Raw genomic sequence first — 13,216 nt, 5'->3', positions numbered from 1 at the left:
CCATGTTATATCTGTGGCTGTTCTGTGGGCTGTCGGCCGCTCTGGCTCTTCCTGTTCCCCCTATTCTGGTGGACTGTCCGTTTGGTGTGAGGCACAGTCAGGACTCGATGGTGAGGTATACCTGCTTGTGGCATCGCCCTTTCAAGGTGGCCTTCCGACCCACCGCTAACACCGACACCAGGAATGCCCCCCCTTTCCTCACATGGTTCATCGACATGCATCTGGTAGCCAGCACCCGACAGTGGGCAGGGACACAGAACCTGGGCAGAGTTACCCCCAATTCAGCCATCACTCTGGTGTACAACTCTGACGCCTGCCCCACCTGCCAGTTCCAGGAGGTGATCATCATTGCCAGCCAGCTCAGGGTGCAGTTCTTCACTCTCAACCCCAGCCGGACCGTGGTCACGTTGCATTACCTGATGTTGGCCTGGTGTGCCAATCTGCACAGTGTAACCTGGGGCTACAAGATTAACTGCCCTGGTGGCACACCCCAGGCTGCCACCATCCCCAGCAGCCAGGTGGCCAGTATCAGCAGTGGAAGCTACCCACCGGGCAAGGAGGCGGAATGCTCCAAAGATTTCCATTACGTCTTCAAGGTGCAGTATCCTCAGGTTGGCAAGTATACCTGTGAGCTGGATCTGATCAATGGCACCCTCGCCACTCTCACAGTCTCCATCCACGTGCAGCCGTTAATGTTGCACCTCCTCAGCAGCAGATCGTCCACCATTCACCGCGGGGTGAGTCTGGTCCTCTCCTGCCAACTGTGGGCCAAGGATGGTTTCCTCACCTATCAGCTGGGTGCCAGGCCCGCGGGCCAGCTCACCTGGACCTCCAACTATCACCTCAACGCCACCGAGAGTAACCTCTGTCCCTGCCACTGGCCTCGGAGGAACGAGTGCATCGCACAGTTGCTGCTGAAGGTGGGTCGGATTTCTGTCCCCACCTCCCCGGCCATCATCACCTTTCACCAGGGGTCTGTACGCTTCGTGAATCGCGGCCGGCAGGTCTCTATAACGCCCGGTGCCAGTATGTCAGGGACAGCCTTCTATTATGTCAACTCGGACAACCAGTTCTACTATTCAAAGGTAGACACCCCGGTTGGCAGCCATCGGCACTTCCTTCTGTTTCGGGCTCCTGAAGTGAGCCACCTTTTCCAAATAGATTACACCAGCCCGAATGAGTATATCCTCACCATCCAACTCTACCTGAATAGTAAAGGAACCATTTACAGATCCTTAGAGGACATGAGTGTCAGCGTCTCCCTGTTTAACAGTGGTCCGGCTGATGTTGGTCTGCCGGTGAATTTGGTTTGGTTTATTCCCCTGCAGCACCCTATCATGCAGTGTGCCTGGCTCTTTGAGCTGACGGGGGGCACCGCAGTCCAGATTTTCAGCTACAAACAGAAGGTTGCCAATGCACCCAACTACATTCCGGGGGTCCAACTGGCTTTCAACCCCAACCAATATTCCGGCTTCCTGACCAGTTTGACTTGCTTACAGGGTGGTGAGCTGATCTTCAGCCTCAAGGCCAGTGTGGGGAATTACAGCGTCACTTCTTTGGACTCGGTTGTGTTCTGTGACCTGGCTCGCTGCCGACTGCCTCTGCCCACCATAGAGCAGCCACCGCCCCCAGAGAGCAGCATCCGCACGGCCAGGGGGTCCCCTCTCAGTCTATACGGGAATTCAGGACTCCGCTGCGACAGTATTACCTCAGTCACTGTATCCTGGAAGGTTTATGAAATTGTCGATGTAAATGCACAACCGGACTGGAACCAGAGTGTGTCCCTCCCGACTAACATTCAGACCAGCACAGCTACCCTGCTCCTCCCTGCCTTTAGCCTGGACTATGGCATCTACCTCTTTGTCCTCAATGTGACCATGTCCACATCAGACCCCACTCTGTCCAGTCTCAATAATTCATACCAAGCCGTGGTCCAGGTGACCAGGAGTGAGCTGGTGGCGCTGATCACCGGGGGCTCTTATAGGACCGTCAGTTGGGAGGACGCCATCACACTGGATGCTTCAATGAGCGCCGACCCTGACTCGCCCAATCCGCACCTTGGACTCAACTTCACTTGGTACTGCACCATGCAATTCTCCGACTACAGCAGCAGCAACTTGTCGGCAAACAGTTACTGTCACCCTGGAAACCCCCACCTGAGGTGGGACTCGGCTGTACCTGACACCTTGGTCATCCCCTCACACATGCTGATTTTCAAAAAAGACTTTTACTTCCGCCTGGTGGTCCAGAAAGACACAAGAAGCAGTTACTTTGACCAAACCATCTCGGTGGAGGTTGGGTTTGTGCCGCAGGTGTTAATAAATTGCATTGAGAACTGCCGGAAAACCCTTAATCCAACAGATCGCCTCATCCTGAACGGCAGTTGCTCAAATTGTGTGAGGCCCAGTCAGATCAGGTACCATTGGACCCTGCTTTCCGGGAGTGCTGTTTCTGAAATCATTGTTGACTGGCAATCTGATAGTTCCACAGGGAACACTTTGTCTTACATGTCGGTCAACCCCACATCCTTTGTACACCTAATCGATGGCTGGTACAATTTTGAACTGAGAGTAACTGTTCCGAGTGGTGCTTACAGCGTCAACAGGTATCACTTCTACATCAACTCCCCTCCGAGGGTGGGCCGCTGTGTTGTAACTCCCAAAGAAGGCTGGGCTCTTCAGACCAAATTCACAGTGACATGTACGAATTTCGAGGACAATGATCGCCCCCTCAGTTATAAAGTGATTGCAAAAACCTTCTACCTAACGAGTAGCATTGACAGTCTGAAGAACAGCCTTCTGGGGACCATTGTATATTTTGGATTCAATGCCGAGTCTCCACCCTTTCACTTACCGGTGGGTAGCAAGTGGGACCAATACCTCCTGATCATTGCAGTCCAAGTGTTTGACACCCATGGTGCCTATGTGCAGGTGAACCTGAAGGTGAAAGTGTACGAGCTCCCAGCCGACCTGGAGCAGAGGACTCTGGTGGATCAGCTGTCAGGCTTTGTCGAAGGAGAGAATGCGCCTTTGACAACCCTGCTGCATGAGACCGACTACCTGGAAGCAAACCAGCTGCTGTACGGGGTCGCTGCCGAGCTGAACAGTAATTCTTTCACTGGTGCAGAATTAGCCAGGGTCAGCAAGCTCCGAGAATCTCTTATCAACATCTCTGCCAACATTCCAGTCACATCCCCCAAACTAATCAATCAAATCTCAGCCACAATCTTTGAAGCAGCGCAGAAACCGGACCAAGTCAACCAGGAGACCCAGAGTCTGGCTGTCAGAAAGCTCCGGGAACTTACCTCTGTTCTGCTCAACTACACGAGTGAGGCTGCGATCCCCTCTGAGGGCACCGAGCAGTTATCGTGCAGCATCCTGACCGCAGCCTCCAATATAATGGTGGCCTTTTCCTCCCAGTTCCCAGCCCGGGGCACGGAGAAAGGAATCCCACTCACCACAAACCAGGAGATGGTGACAGTCAACGTCTTCCCCATGTTGAAAGCTTTGACAGACGCGGTGTCTCATAGTAAAGTCCCAGGGCAAACGGATACCTTGCTGCAGGCCAGGCAGTGGGAAATAACTGTGAAAAAAACAGTCAGACGCAACTTCGAGGCCTCCTATTCCACTGACCCAGATTGCACCAGCTGTCTTTACCCAACAATTGGCAAGTCTGGCGGAGCCACCCAGCCTGTATCCTCCGTATTGCACAAATATGAAGAGAATCCTTTGCCCTGGCTTGGGGGCTCATCTCACATAGCTACAGATGTCAGCAGCTTCCACATGAACATCCGTGATCACAATGGAAGGGTCCACAACCTGGTCCCTACGCGAATGGAGTCATTTATGGTCAGGAGGGACATTTTGTCCGCCCAACGCATCAAATTGGCCATCGACCCCAGTAGAATTGATGTGGTCATAGGCAAGTTCACGGTGGCAATGAGCTCCACCTTCGCTCAACAGGTCTCACTGCAGCTGCTGGTGACCCAGCTGGACCTCATCTTCACAGTTAGCATCTACTCGGGGAAGGGGACTGATAGGCTAGCCCAGAAACATTCAGTTCCAGAGTGCAATCCGAGCCAACCTCCAAACAAAGGACACCATGTTCCCGACCCTTACATCATTTGGATTCCAACCAAATTCTTTCAGAAGAATGCAACCGACGCCAGCGGCAGCAGATACATCACTGTCGCTGTTGAGACGGAGTACCTGAGGCCTCAGCTGGTCGTTCAGGCTGGGCTCAATGTATCTGTATTTATTGCCAGCTGTCTGACTTTCCAAGGGGATTCGGACACTTGGGGCACTTCAGCCTGCACAGCAGGTCCTCTGACAAACGGCAAGAGGTTACACTGTATCTGCAAGAATTTGGGTAGTCAGACCACCAAGAGGGATGTGGACAGCAAGATGCCCTGGTTCCTGACTGGCAGTGTTCTGGTCTTGCCCGATATCATTGACCTGTTGGAAATTGAAGAACTGGTACAGACCTTGCCCACAAACCTGGTGACTCTGATCGCCGTTCTGATCATATTTTTCATCTACTTCATTCTGCTCTGGAGGTCGTGTAAAAAGCGAAAAAGGGACAGGAAAAGGGTCATCATTCTCCCTGACAATGACCCCTGCGATACTGCTTGCTACCTGGTGACCTTTTACACAGGGGGCCGCTTTGATGCTGGGACAACTGCAGATGTGTTCATAACATTGAAGGGAACCTTGGCGGAGAGTGAAGTTCACCTTCTCCGTCATCCCGACCACAAGACCTTCAGAAGGAACAGTGTTGACACCTTCCTACTCACCACCAAAATTGAACTCGGGGACCTGCTGCTCATCCAGCTGTGGCACAATAATGTGGGGCTCTCGCCCTCCTGGTACCTCAGCAGGGTGAAGGTGCAAAATGTGCGAAACTCGCACACCTGGTATTTCTTCTGCCGGAAGTGGTTCAGTACCAGGAGAGGAGTTGGCCTCTTACACAGGAGCTTCCCCCTCACTGACCCACATGCCCTGCTCAGGAGGCAGGATGTCTTCTTCATTGAAACGTCCAGCAACATCGAGAGAGGACACTTGTGGTTCTCTGTCTTTGCCTATGATGCTGACCAATCCTTCACCCGGATTCAGAGACTGTCCTGCTGTTTGGCTATGCTGTTGTCTAGTCTGCTGCTCAGTCTTATGCTGTTCAAAAAAAAGGAAGAGGAAAACTATTTACGGAGACTGCTGAGGTCTTTTGTGGTTGGCGTTGAAAGCGCGTTGGTGATGGTGCCAGTGGAGTTGTTGATTGCCACCCTGTTTACATATGCACAGAGGAAAGACGCCTCTTTAAGAGTAAAAGGAAGCCCAGAGCTTGGACCAAACCAAGCAGATGTCAGCCATTTATCTGGGAATCCTGACAAGAAGGCAAATAGCTTGAGGGAGAGGTTGAAGGACTGGTACCAGCCGGATGATCAGGCCAGTGAGGGGGAAGGAAGTCCCAAGGCAGCCACACCAGATGACGACCGTTACAACTTTCTGTCCTATATAGCGGGGTTGGAGACCATCCAGACTCCCTTGACAAAAAGGAAAAATAACTCTATAATCCCAGAGTCGGAGGCGGATCAAATTAACAGCGAGGAGAACGTGGAGAAGCAGGGCGCGGAGAAGACGCCGCGGCCGTTAAAGTTCAAACCGAAAGCGTCGCTTCATCAAAATAGACCTGGGAAACACAAGACATCAGGAAGAACTGGCAAACCCTCCAAAGAAAAAGGTCCGAACAAGTCACACCATATTTGGTCTCGCTGTCTATTGTTGTTTGCTTGGTGCCTTGTCTGTCTGTTATCAGCCACTTCAGCAATCTTCATAGTGATGTATGGACTTTCTTATGGTGTCGACACCTCCTGGCTGTGGCTTATAGCCTCAGCCATTTCTTTCATCCAGAGTGTCTTCCTGTTACAGCCTCTGAAGATCATAGTCTTCGCTGCCTTCTTTGCCTTAAGATGGAGACGTCCTGGGGATTTGTACTGGTCCACAGGGATTCAGGTGTTGGAGCTTAGTATAGATGACCTTCCAAAGAATTACCCTGAGCCTGATCCTGCCTGTCTCCAGTCGCAGTCCCAGGTTAGGAAGCCATACAGGCCACTGGAGGGTGATGAACTAATATTGGCCGGGAAGAAAGGATTAATCAGACGTCTGGCGTTTGTGTTTTGCAAGGGATTCCTGTTACACCTGGTTTTGCTTGCGCTCTTACTGTACTTGCTATGCACCCCAGACTACAAGAATGCTTATTTTTACAACTGCATCATTCGGGAAAAGTTCTCCAACAACCTGAAGCAGATTAACACTGTCCAGGAGTTCTATACGTGGATGGCCCTCCGTTTCCTCCCCCTGATTCATGAAAACTCAAAACCGGCTTTTCTGACCGACACCAGCTCCATAATCCTGGGCCTGCCAAGGATGCGCCAGTTAAGATCGGAATTAGCAGCGGTAGATTGTTCTTCGATCTCCAACGCCCTGTCAAACGTTCTGAGCAAGCTGCGCTGCCGACCCTTGTTTGATATTCACAAGACGGAGACCAGGAACTACAGTGGCTCCTGGCAGAAGCCTATTGGAAGTGTCCCGGTGAGTCACCCCTTAAATTACACCGGATGGGTGTATGAGGATATAGATTCCCCTTGGTTATACCACTCACGGGGGTTATATAATGTGTACCCACAGGGAGGCTACTCCCTATATTTCTCCCCCATAGACTTGCAGAGTTCAAGATTGAGACTTCTGGCCCTCCAGAATGAAAGCTGGATTGACAGGAGCACTTGGGCTATCATCATTGAAACCACCATTTACAATGCAAATGTTGACATATTCAGTACCATCTCCCTGATTTTGGAGACAGCCCCACTTGGTGTGATCAACAAGAAGTTGGTGATGAAACCCTTCACCCTCAGGCTCTTCAATAGGGGTGAAACAAACTGGATCTTCCTCAGTGTCCTCGTCCTTATTATGTTCATCCTGTTTGTCATGAACGAGTGTCATAAAGTAAAGCAGAAAGGTTACAGGTACTTCCAGAGGCCCAGGAACATTGTCAGTTTGGTGATGACGATGCTGCTGCTGGTGACCATCGTCCTTTACATCGCCAAGTTTATCTTATCACGGGAAATTCTGGAGTTCTACAAGAAACACCCAAACACCTTCACTGCTTTTCATGCCATGGCTGCCTTGGATCAACTAATCAGGTTCAATGTTACATTCCTCATTTTTGTGGCCATATTGAGGCTTCTCAAGTACACTCGCATCCTGTACGATGTGCGTTTAGCTCAGAGGGCCATTTCTGACAGCCTCCCTGCTATCTGCTCTCTAGCTCTGATAATGACAGTGTACTGCCTTATTTTCATATCTTTCGGCTACCTGCTGTTTGGTCAATTTGACAATAATTTCAATTCCATGATCCATGCAACCCAGACTATTGTGTCCTATCACATAGGAGACTTTAAAGACACAGAGTTCCCCTACAACAAGATTATTGGTGGTTTCTACCTGGCATCCTTTCTCTTCATTATGCAATGTATTCTGATAAACCTCTTAGAATCGGTGGTCATTCTGTCTTATGGAGACATGAGACAGGTCGTCCATGAGAAGCCATCGAAGGAGGCAGAGGTGGCCAACTTCATAGTGCAGGAATGCAGGCGAACCTGGTATGCATTGTGGAGAAAACCACTTCCAAACAATGAGAAAAGGTTTCTGACAGCTGTGCTTTATGGACGAGCGTCTGAATACACCTATGGGTTAAAGCAAAAGAAAATGAAAGGGGGAAAGGTGAACTACTTGATTATCTGATTACTAATACGCCCTATATGTCTGCTAAATTGGTTAGAATCCTTCAACAGGATTGCATCCCGAAAACAGAAGGAAATGCAGCTGTGACTGCTCTTTGGTAATTGTTATCAAGCAGGTTTTGCTTTGAGATGAGCTTGTTTGATAAAAAGCTAATTTCCATGGAAGACAACCTTGGTATGTGTTTGTGTGTGCTTTAGTCCATTCAGATTTAATTACCAATTGCTCACGGTGCAATGTAGAGTTCACTAGAGATGTTATAAGGTGACCACCTCATTCCCACAGCTGTTTCAAATGGTGAAGACGGCCACAGTCAGATCAATGTGTAAGCTAATGTGTTTCCAACGAAAAATGGCATAGTTTCAAGTACTCACAATGGCATAATGTCCTGTGCACTCTCTATATTCCAATGAATCATCACCGTGCACTCTGTCTATCCCGATGAATCATCACACTACACTCTGTTTGCCCCGATGAACCATTACTGTACACTCTCTATACCCCAATGAATCATCACTGTACACTCTCCATATCCCAATGAAGCATCACTGTACACTCTGTCTATCCCGATGAATCATCACTGTGCACTCTGTCTATCCCGATGAACCATCACTGTGCACTCTGTTTATCTCGATGAATCATCACTGTACACCCTCTATCCCGATGAATCAGCTCTGTACACTCCGTCAATCCCGAAGAATCATCACTGTGCACTCTCTGTATAGAACCTTAGTTAGGCCACACTTGGAGTATAGTGTTCAATTCTGGTCGCCACACTACCAGAAGGATGCGGAGGCTTTAGAGAGGGTGCAGAAGAGATTTACCAGAATGTTGCCTGGTATGGAGGGCATTAGCTATGAGGAGCGGTTGAATAAACTCGGTTTGTTCTCATTGGAACGAAGGAGGTTGAGGGGCGACCTGATAGAGGTCTACAAAATTATGAGGGGCATAGACAGAGTGGATAGTCAGAGGCTTTTCCCCGGGGTAGAGGGGTCAATTACTTGGGGGCATAGGTTTAAGATGAGAGGGGCAAGGTTTAGAGTAGATGTACGAGGCAAGTTTTTTACGCAGAGGGTAGTGGGTGCCTGGAACTCGCTACCGGAGGAGGTGGTGGAAGCAGGGACGATAGTGACATTTAAGGGGCATCTTGGCAAATACATGAATAGGATGGGAATAGAGGGATACGGACCCAGGAAGTGTCGGAGATTGTAGTTTAGTCGGGCAGCATGGCCGGCACGGGCTTGGAGGGCCGAAGGGCCTGTTCCTGTGCTCTACATTTCTTTGTTCTTTGTTCTTGTTATATTCCAATGAATCATCACTGTGCACTCTCTACACCCCAATGAATCATCACTGTACACTCTCCATATCCCAATGAATCATCACTGTACATTCTCTATATGAAAATGAATCATCACTGTACACTCTGTCGATCCCGATGAATCATCACTGTGCACTCTGTCTATCCCGATGAATCATCACTGTGCACTCTGTCTATCCCGATGAATCATCACTGTGCACTCTATCTATCCCGATGAATAATCACTGTGCACTCTGTCCATCCCGATGAATCATCACTGTACACGCTAACTATCCCAATGAATCATCACTACACACTCTGTCTTCCCTGATGAATCATCACTGTGAACTCTGTCTATCCCGATGAATCATTACTGTGCACTCTGTTTATCCTGATGAATCATCACAGTACACCTTCTATCCCGATGAATCATCACTGTACACTCCCTCTATTCAAAACAATCACCACTGAACACTCACTCTTTCCGAACGAATTATCACTGAACACTATCTCTATTCCAGTGAATCATATCTGTACACTCTGACTATCCCGATGAATCCTCACTCTGCACTCTCTCTATCCCGATGAATCATCACTGTACACTCCCTATATCCTGATGAACCATCACTATACACACTATCCCAATGAATCATATCTGTACACTCTGTCTATCCCGATGAATCCTCATTGTGCACTGTCTCTATCCCGATGAATCATCACTGTACACTCTCTATATCCCGATGAATCATCACTATACACTCTATCCCGATGTCTATCCTGATGAATTATATCTGTACACTCTGTCTATCCCGATGAATCAGCTCTGTACACTCCATCTATCCCGATGAATCATCACTATACACTCTCTATCCCAATGAATCATCACTGTACACTCTGTCTATCCTGATGAATCATCTCTGTACACTGTCTCTATCCCAATGAATGATCACTGCACACTCTCTCTATCCTGATTAATCTTCTCTGTACACTATGTCTATCCCAATGAATCATCACTGATCACTCTCTCTATCCCAATGAATCATCACGGTACACTCTCTCTGTCCCGCTGAATCAACACTGTACACTCTCTCTATCCCGATGAATCTTCACTGTACTCTCAATATTATCCCGATGAATCATCACTGTGCACTCTATCCTGATGAATCAGCTCTTAACACTCTGTCTCCCCCGATGAATCATCAATGTACACTCTCCCTGTCCCAATGAATCATCACTGTAAACTCACTCTACCCCAATGATTCATCCCTGTACATTCTCTCTATCCCAAGGACTCATCACTGTGCACTCTGTCTATCCCGTTGAATCATCCCTACAAATTCTCTGTCCCAATGAATCCTCTCTGTACATTCTGTATAACCTAATGATTCATCACTGTACACTCTGTCTGTCCCGATGACTCAACACTGTACACTCCAGCTGTCTCAATGAATTGTCACTGTACTCTTTGGCTATCCTGACGAATCATCTCTGTACACTTTGTCAACCCCATGAATTATAACTGTACACTCTCTATCCTGATGAATCATCACTGTGCACTCTCTCTATCCTGATGATTCATCACTGTACACTCTGTGTGCCCCATGAATCATCACTGTACACTCTCTGTCCCAATGAATCACCTCTATACACTCTCTCTGTCCCAATCAATAATCCCTGTACACTTTGCCTATCCCAATGAATCATCACTGTACACTCTTTCCGTCCCGATGAATCATCACTGTACACTCTCTCAATCACGCTGAATCATCGCTGCACACTCTCTCTATCACGCTGAATCATCACTGCACACTTTCACTATCACGCTGAATCATCACTGTACACTCTCTCTATCACGGTGAATCATCACTGTACACTCTATCACGCTGAATCATCACTGTACACTCCATCACGCTGAATCATCACCGTGCACTCTATCACGCTGAATCATCACTGTACACTCTCTCCATCACGCTGAATCATCACCGTACACTCTATCACGCTGAATCATCACTGTACACTCTCTCCAGCACGCTGAAGCATCACTGTACACCCTCTCTATCACGCTGAATCATCACTGTACACTCTCTCCATCACGCTGAATTATTACTGAACACTCTCACTATCACGCTGAATCATCACTGTACACTCTCTATCACGCTGAAGTATCACTGTACACTCTCTCTATCACGCTGAATCATCACTGTACACTCTCTCTATCACGGTGAATCATCACTGCACACTTTCACTATCACGCTGAATCATCACTGTACACTCTCTTTATCACGGTGAATCATCACTGTACACTCTATCACGCTGAATCATCACTGTACACTCTCTCCATCACGCTGAATCATCACCGTGCACTCTATCACACTGAATCATCACTGTACACTCTCTCCATCACGCTGAATCATCACCGTACACTCTATCACGCTGAATCATCACTGTACACTCTCTCCAGCACGCTGAAGCATCACTGTACACCCTCTCTATCACGCTGAATCATCACTGTACACTCTCTCCATCACGCTGAATTATTACTGAACACTCTATCACGATGAATCATCACTGTACACTCTCTCTATCACGCTGAATCATCACTGCACACTCTCACTATCACGCTGAATCATCACTGTACACTCTCTATCACGCTGAAGTATCACTGTACACTCTATCACGCTGAATAATCACTGTACACTCTATCACGGTGAATCATCACTGTACACTCTATCACGCTGAATCATCACTGTACACTCTCTCTATCATGCTGAATCATCACTGTACACTCTATCACGGTGAATCATCACTGTACACTCTCTCTATCACGCTGAATCATCACTGTACACTCTCTCCATCCAGATGAATCATTACTCTACACTCTCGCAATCACGCTGAATAATCACTGCACACTCTCTCTATCCCAATGAATAATCACTGGACACTCTTTCCATTCCGATGAATCATCACTGTACACTCTCTCAATCACGCTGAATCATCACTGCACACTCTGTCTATCACGCTGAATCATCACTGTACACTCTCTCTATCATGCTGAATCATCACTGTAAACTCTATCACGGTGAATCATCACTGTACACTCTCTCTATCACGGTGAATCATCACTGTACACTCTCTCTATCATGCTCAATCATCACTGTACACTCTCTCTATCACGCTCAATCATCACTGTACACTTTCTCTATCATGGTGAATCATCACTGTACACCCTCTCTATCATGCTGAATCATCACCGTACACTCTCTCTTTCACGCTGAATCATAACTATACACTCTCTCTTATCACGCTGAATCATCACTTTACACTCTCTCTATCACGCTGAATCATCATTTTACACTCTCTCTATCACGCTGAATCATCACCGTACACTCTATCACGGTGAATCATCACTGTACACCCTCTCTATCGCGCTGAATCATCACTGTACTCTCAATATTATCCCGATGAATCATCACTGTGCACTCTATCCCGATGAATCAGCTCTTTACACTCTGTCTCCCCCGATGAATCATCAATGTACACTCTCCCTGTCCCAATGAATCATCACTGTAAACTCACTCTACCCCAATGATTCATCCCTGTACACTCTCTCTATCCCAAGGACTCATCACTGTGCACTCTGTCTATCCCGTTGAATCATCCCTGCAAATTCTCTGTCCCAATGAATCTTCTCTGTACATTCTGTATAACCGAATGAATCATCACTGTACACTCCAGCTGTCTCAATGAATTGTCACTGTACTCTTTGCCTATCCTGACGAATCATCTCTGTACACTTTGTCAACCCCATGAATCATCACTGTACACTCTCTGTCCCAATGAATCACATCTATACACTCTCTCTGTCCCAATGAATAATCCCTGTACACTTTGCCTATCCCAATGAATCATCACTGTACAGTCTTTCCATCCCGATGAATCATCACTGTACACTCTCTCAATCACGCTGAATCATCACTGCACACTCTCTCTATCATGCTGAATCATCACTGCACACTCTCACTATCACGCTGAATCATCACTGTACACTCACTCTATCAAGGTGAATCATCACTGTACACTCTATCATGCTGAATCATCACTGTACACTCTCTCCATCACGCTGAAT

At 47.9% G+C, this 13,216-nt stretch overlaps 1 protein-coding gene across 1 annotated transcript; it reads left to right on the top strand.

Annotated features, from left to right (window-relative positions):
- The first annotated feature begins 215 nt into the window (after nt 1–215).
- On the top strand, nt 216–7,883 carry LOC140396665 (polycystin family receptor for egg jelly-like). Its single transcript, XM_072485461.1, has one exon. The coding sequence runs from the start codon at nt 216–218 to the stop codon at nt 7,794–7,796; it is 7,581 nt and encodes a 2,526-aa protein (XP_072341562.1). The 3' UTR covers nt 7,797–7,883.
- The last annotated feature ends 5,333 nt before the right edge of the window (nt 7,884–13,216 follow it).

Source organism: Scyliorhinus torazame, chromosome 19, assembly GCF_047496885.1.
Source record: "Scyliorhinus torazame isolate Kashiwa2021f chromosome 19, sScyTor2.1, whole genome shotgun sequence".
NCBI lineage: Eukaryota > Metazoa > Chordata > Chondrichthyes > Carcharhiniformes > Scyliorhinidae > Scyliorhinus > Scyliorhinus torazame.
This window is presented reverse-complemented; position numbering and strand designations above follow the sequence as displayed.

Bases quoted from the DNA above. Each gene is read 5' to 3' on its own strand.
- LOC140396665 (XM_072485461.1), top strand. From the start codon at position 216: ATGCATCTGGTAGCCAGCACCCGACAGTGGGCAGGGACACAGAACCTG.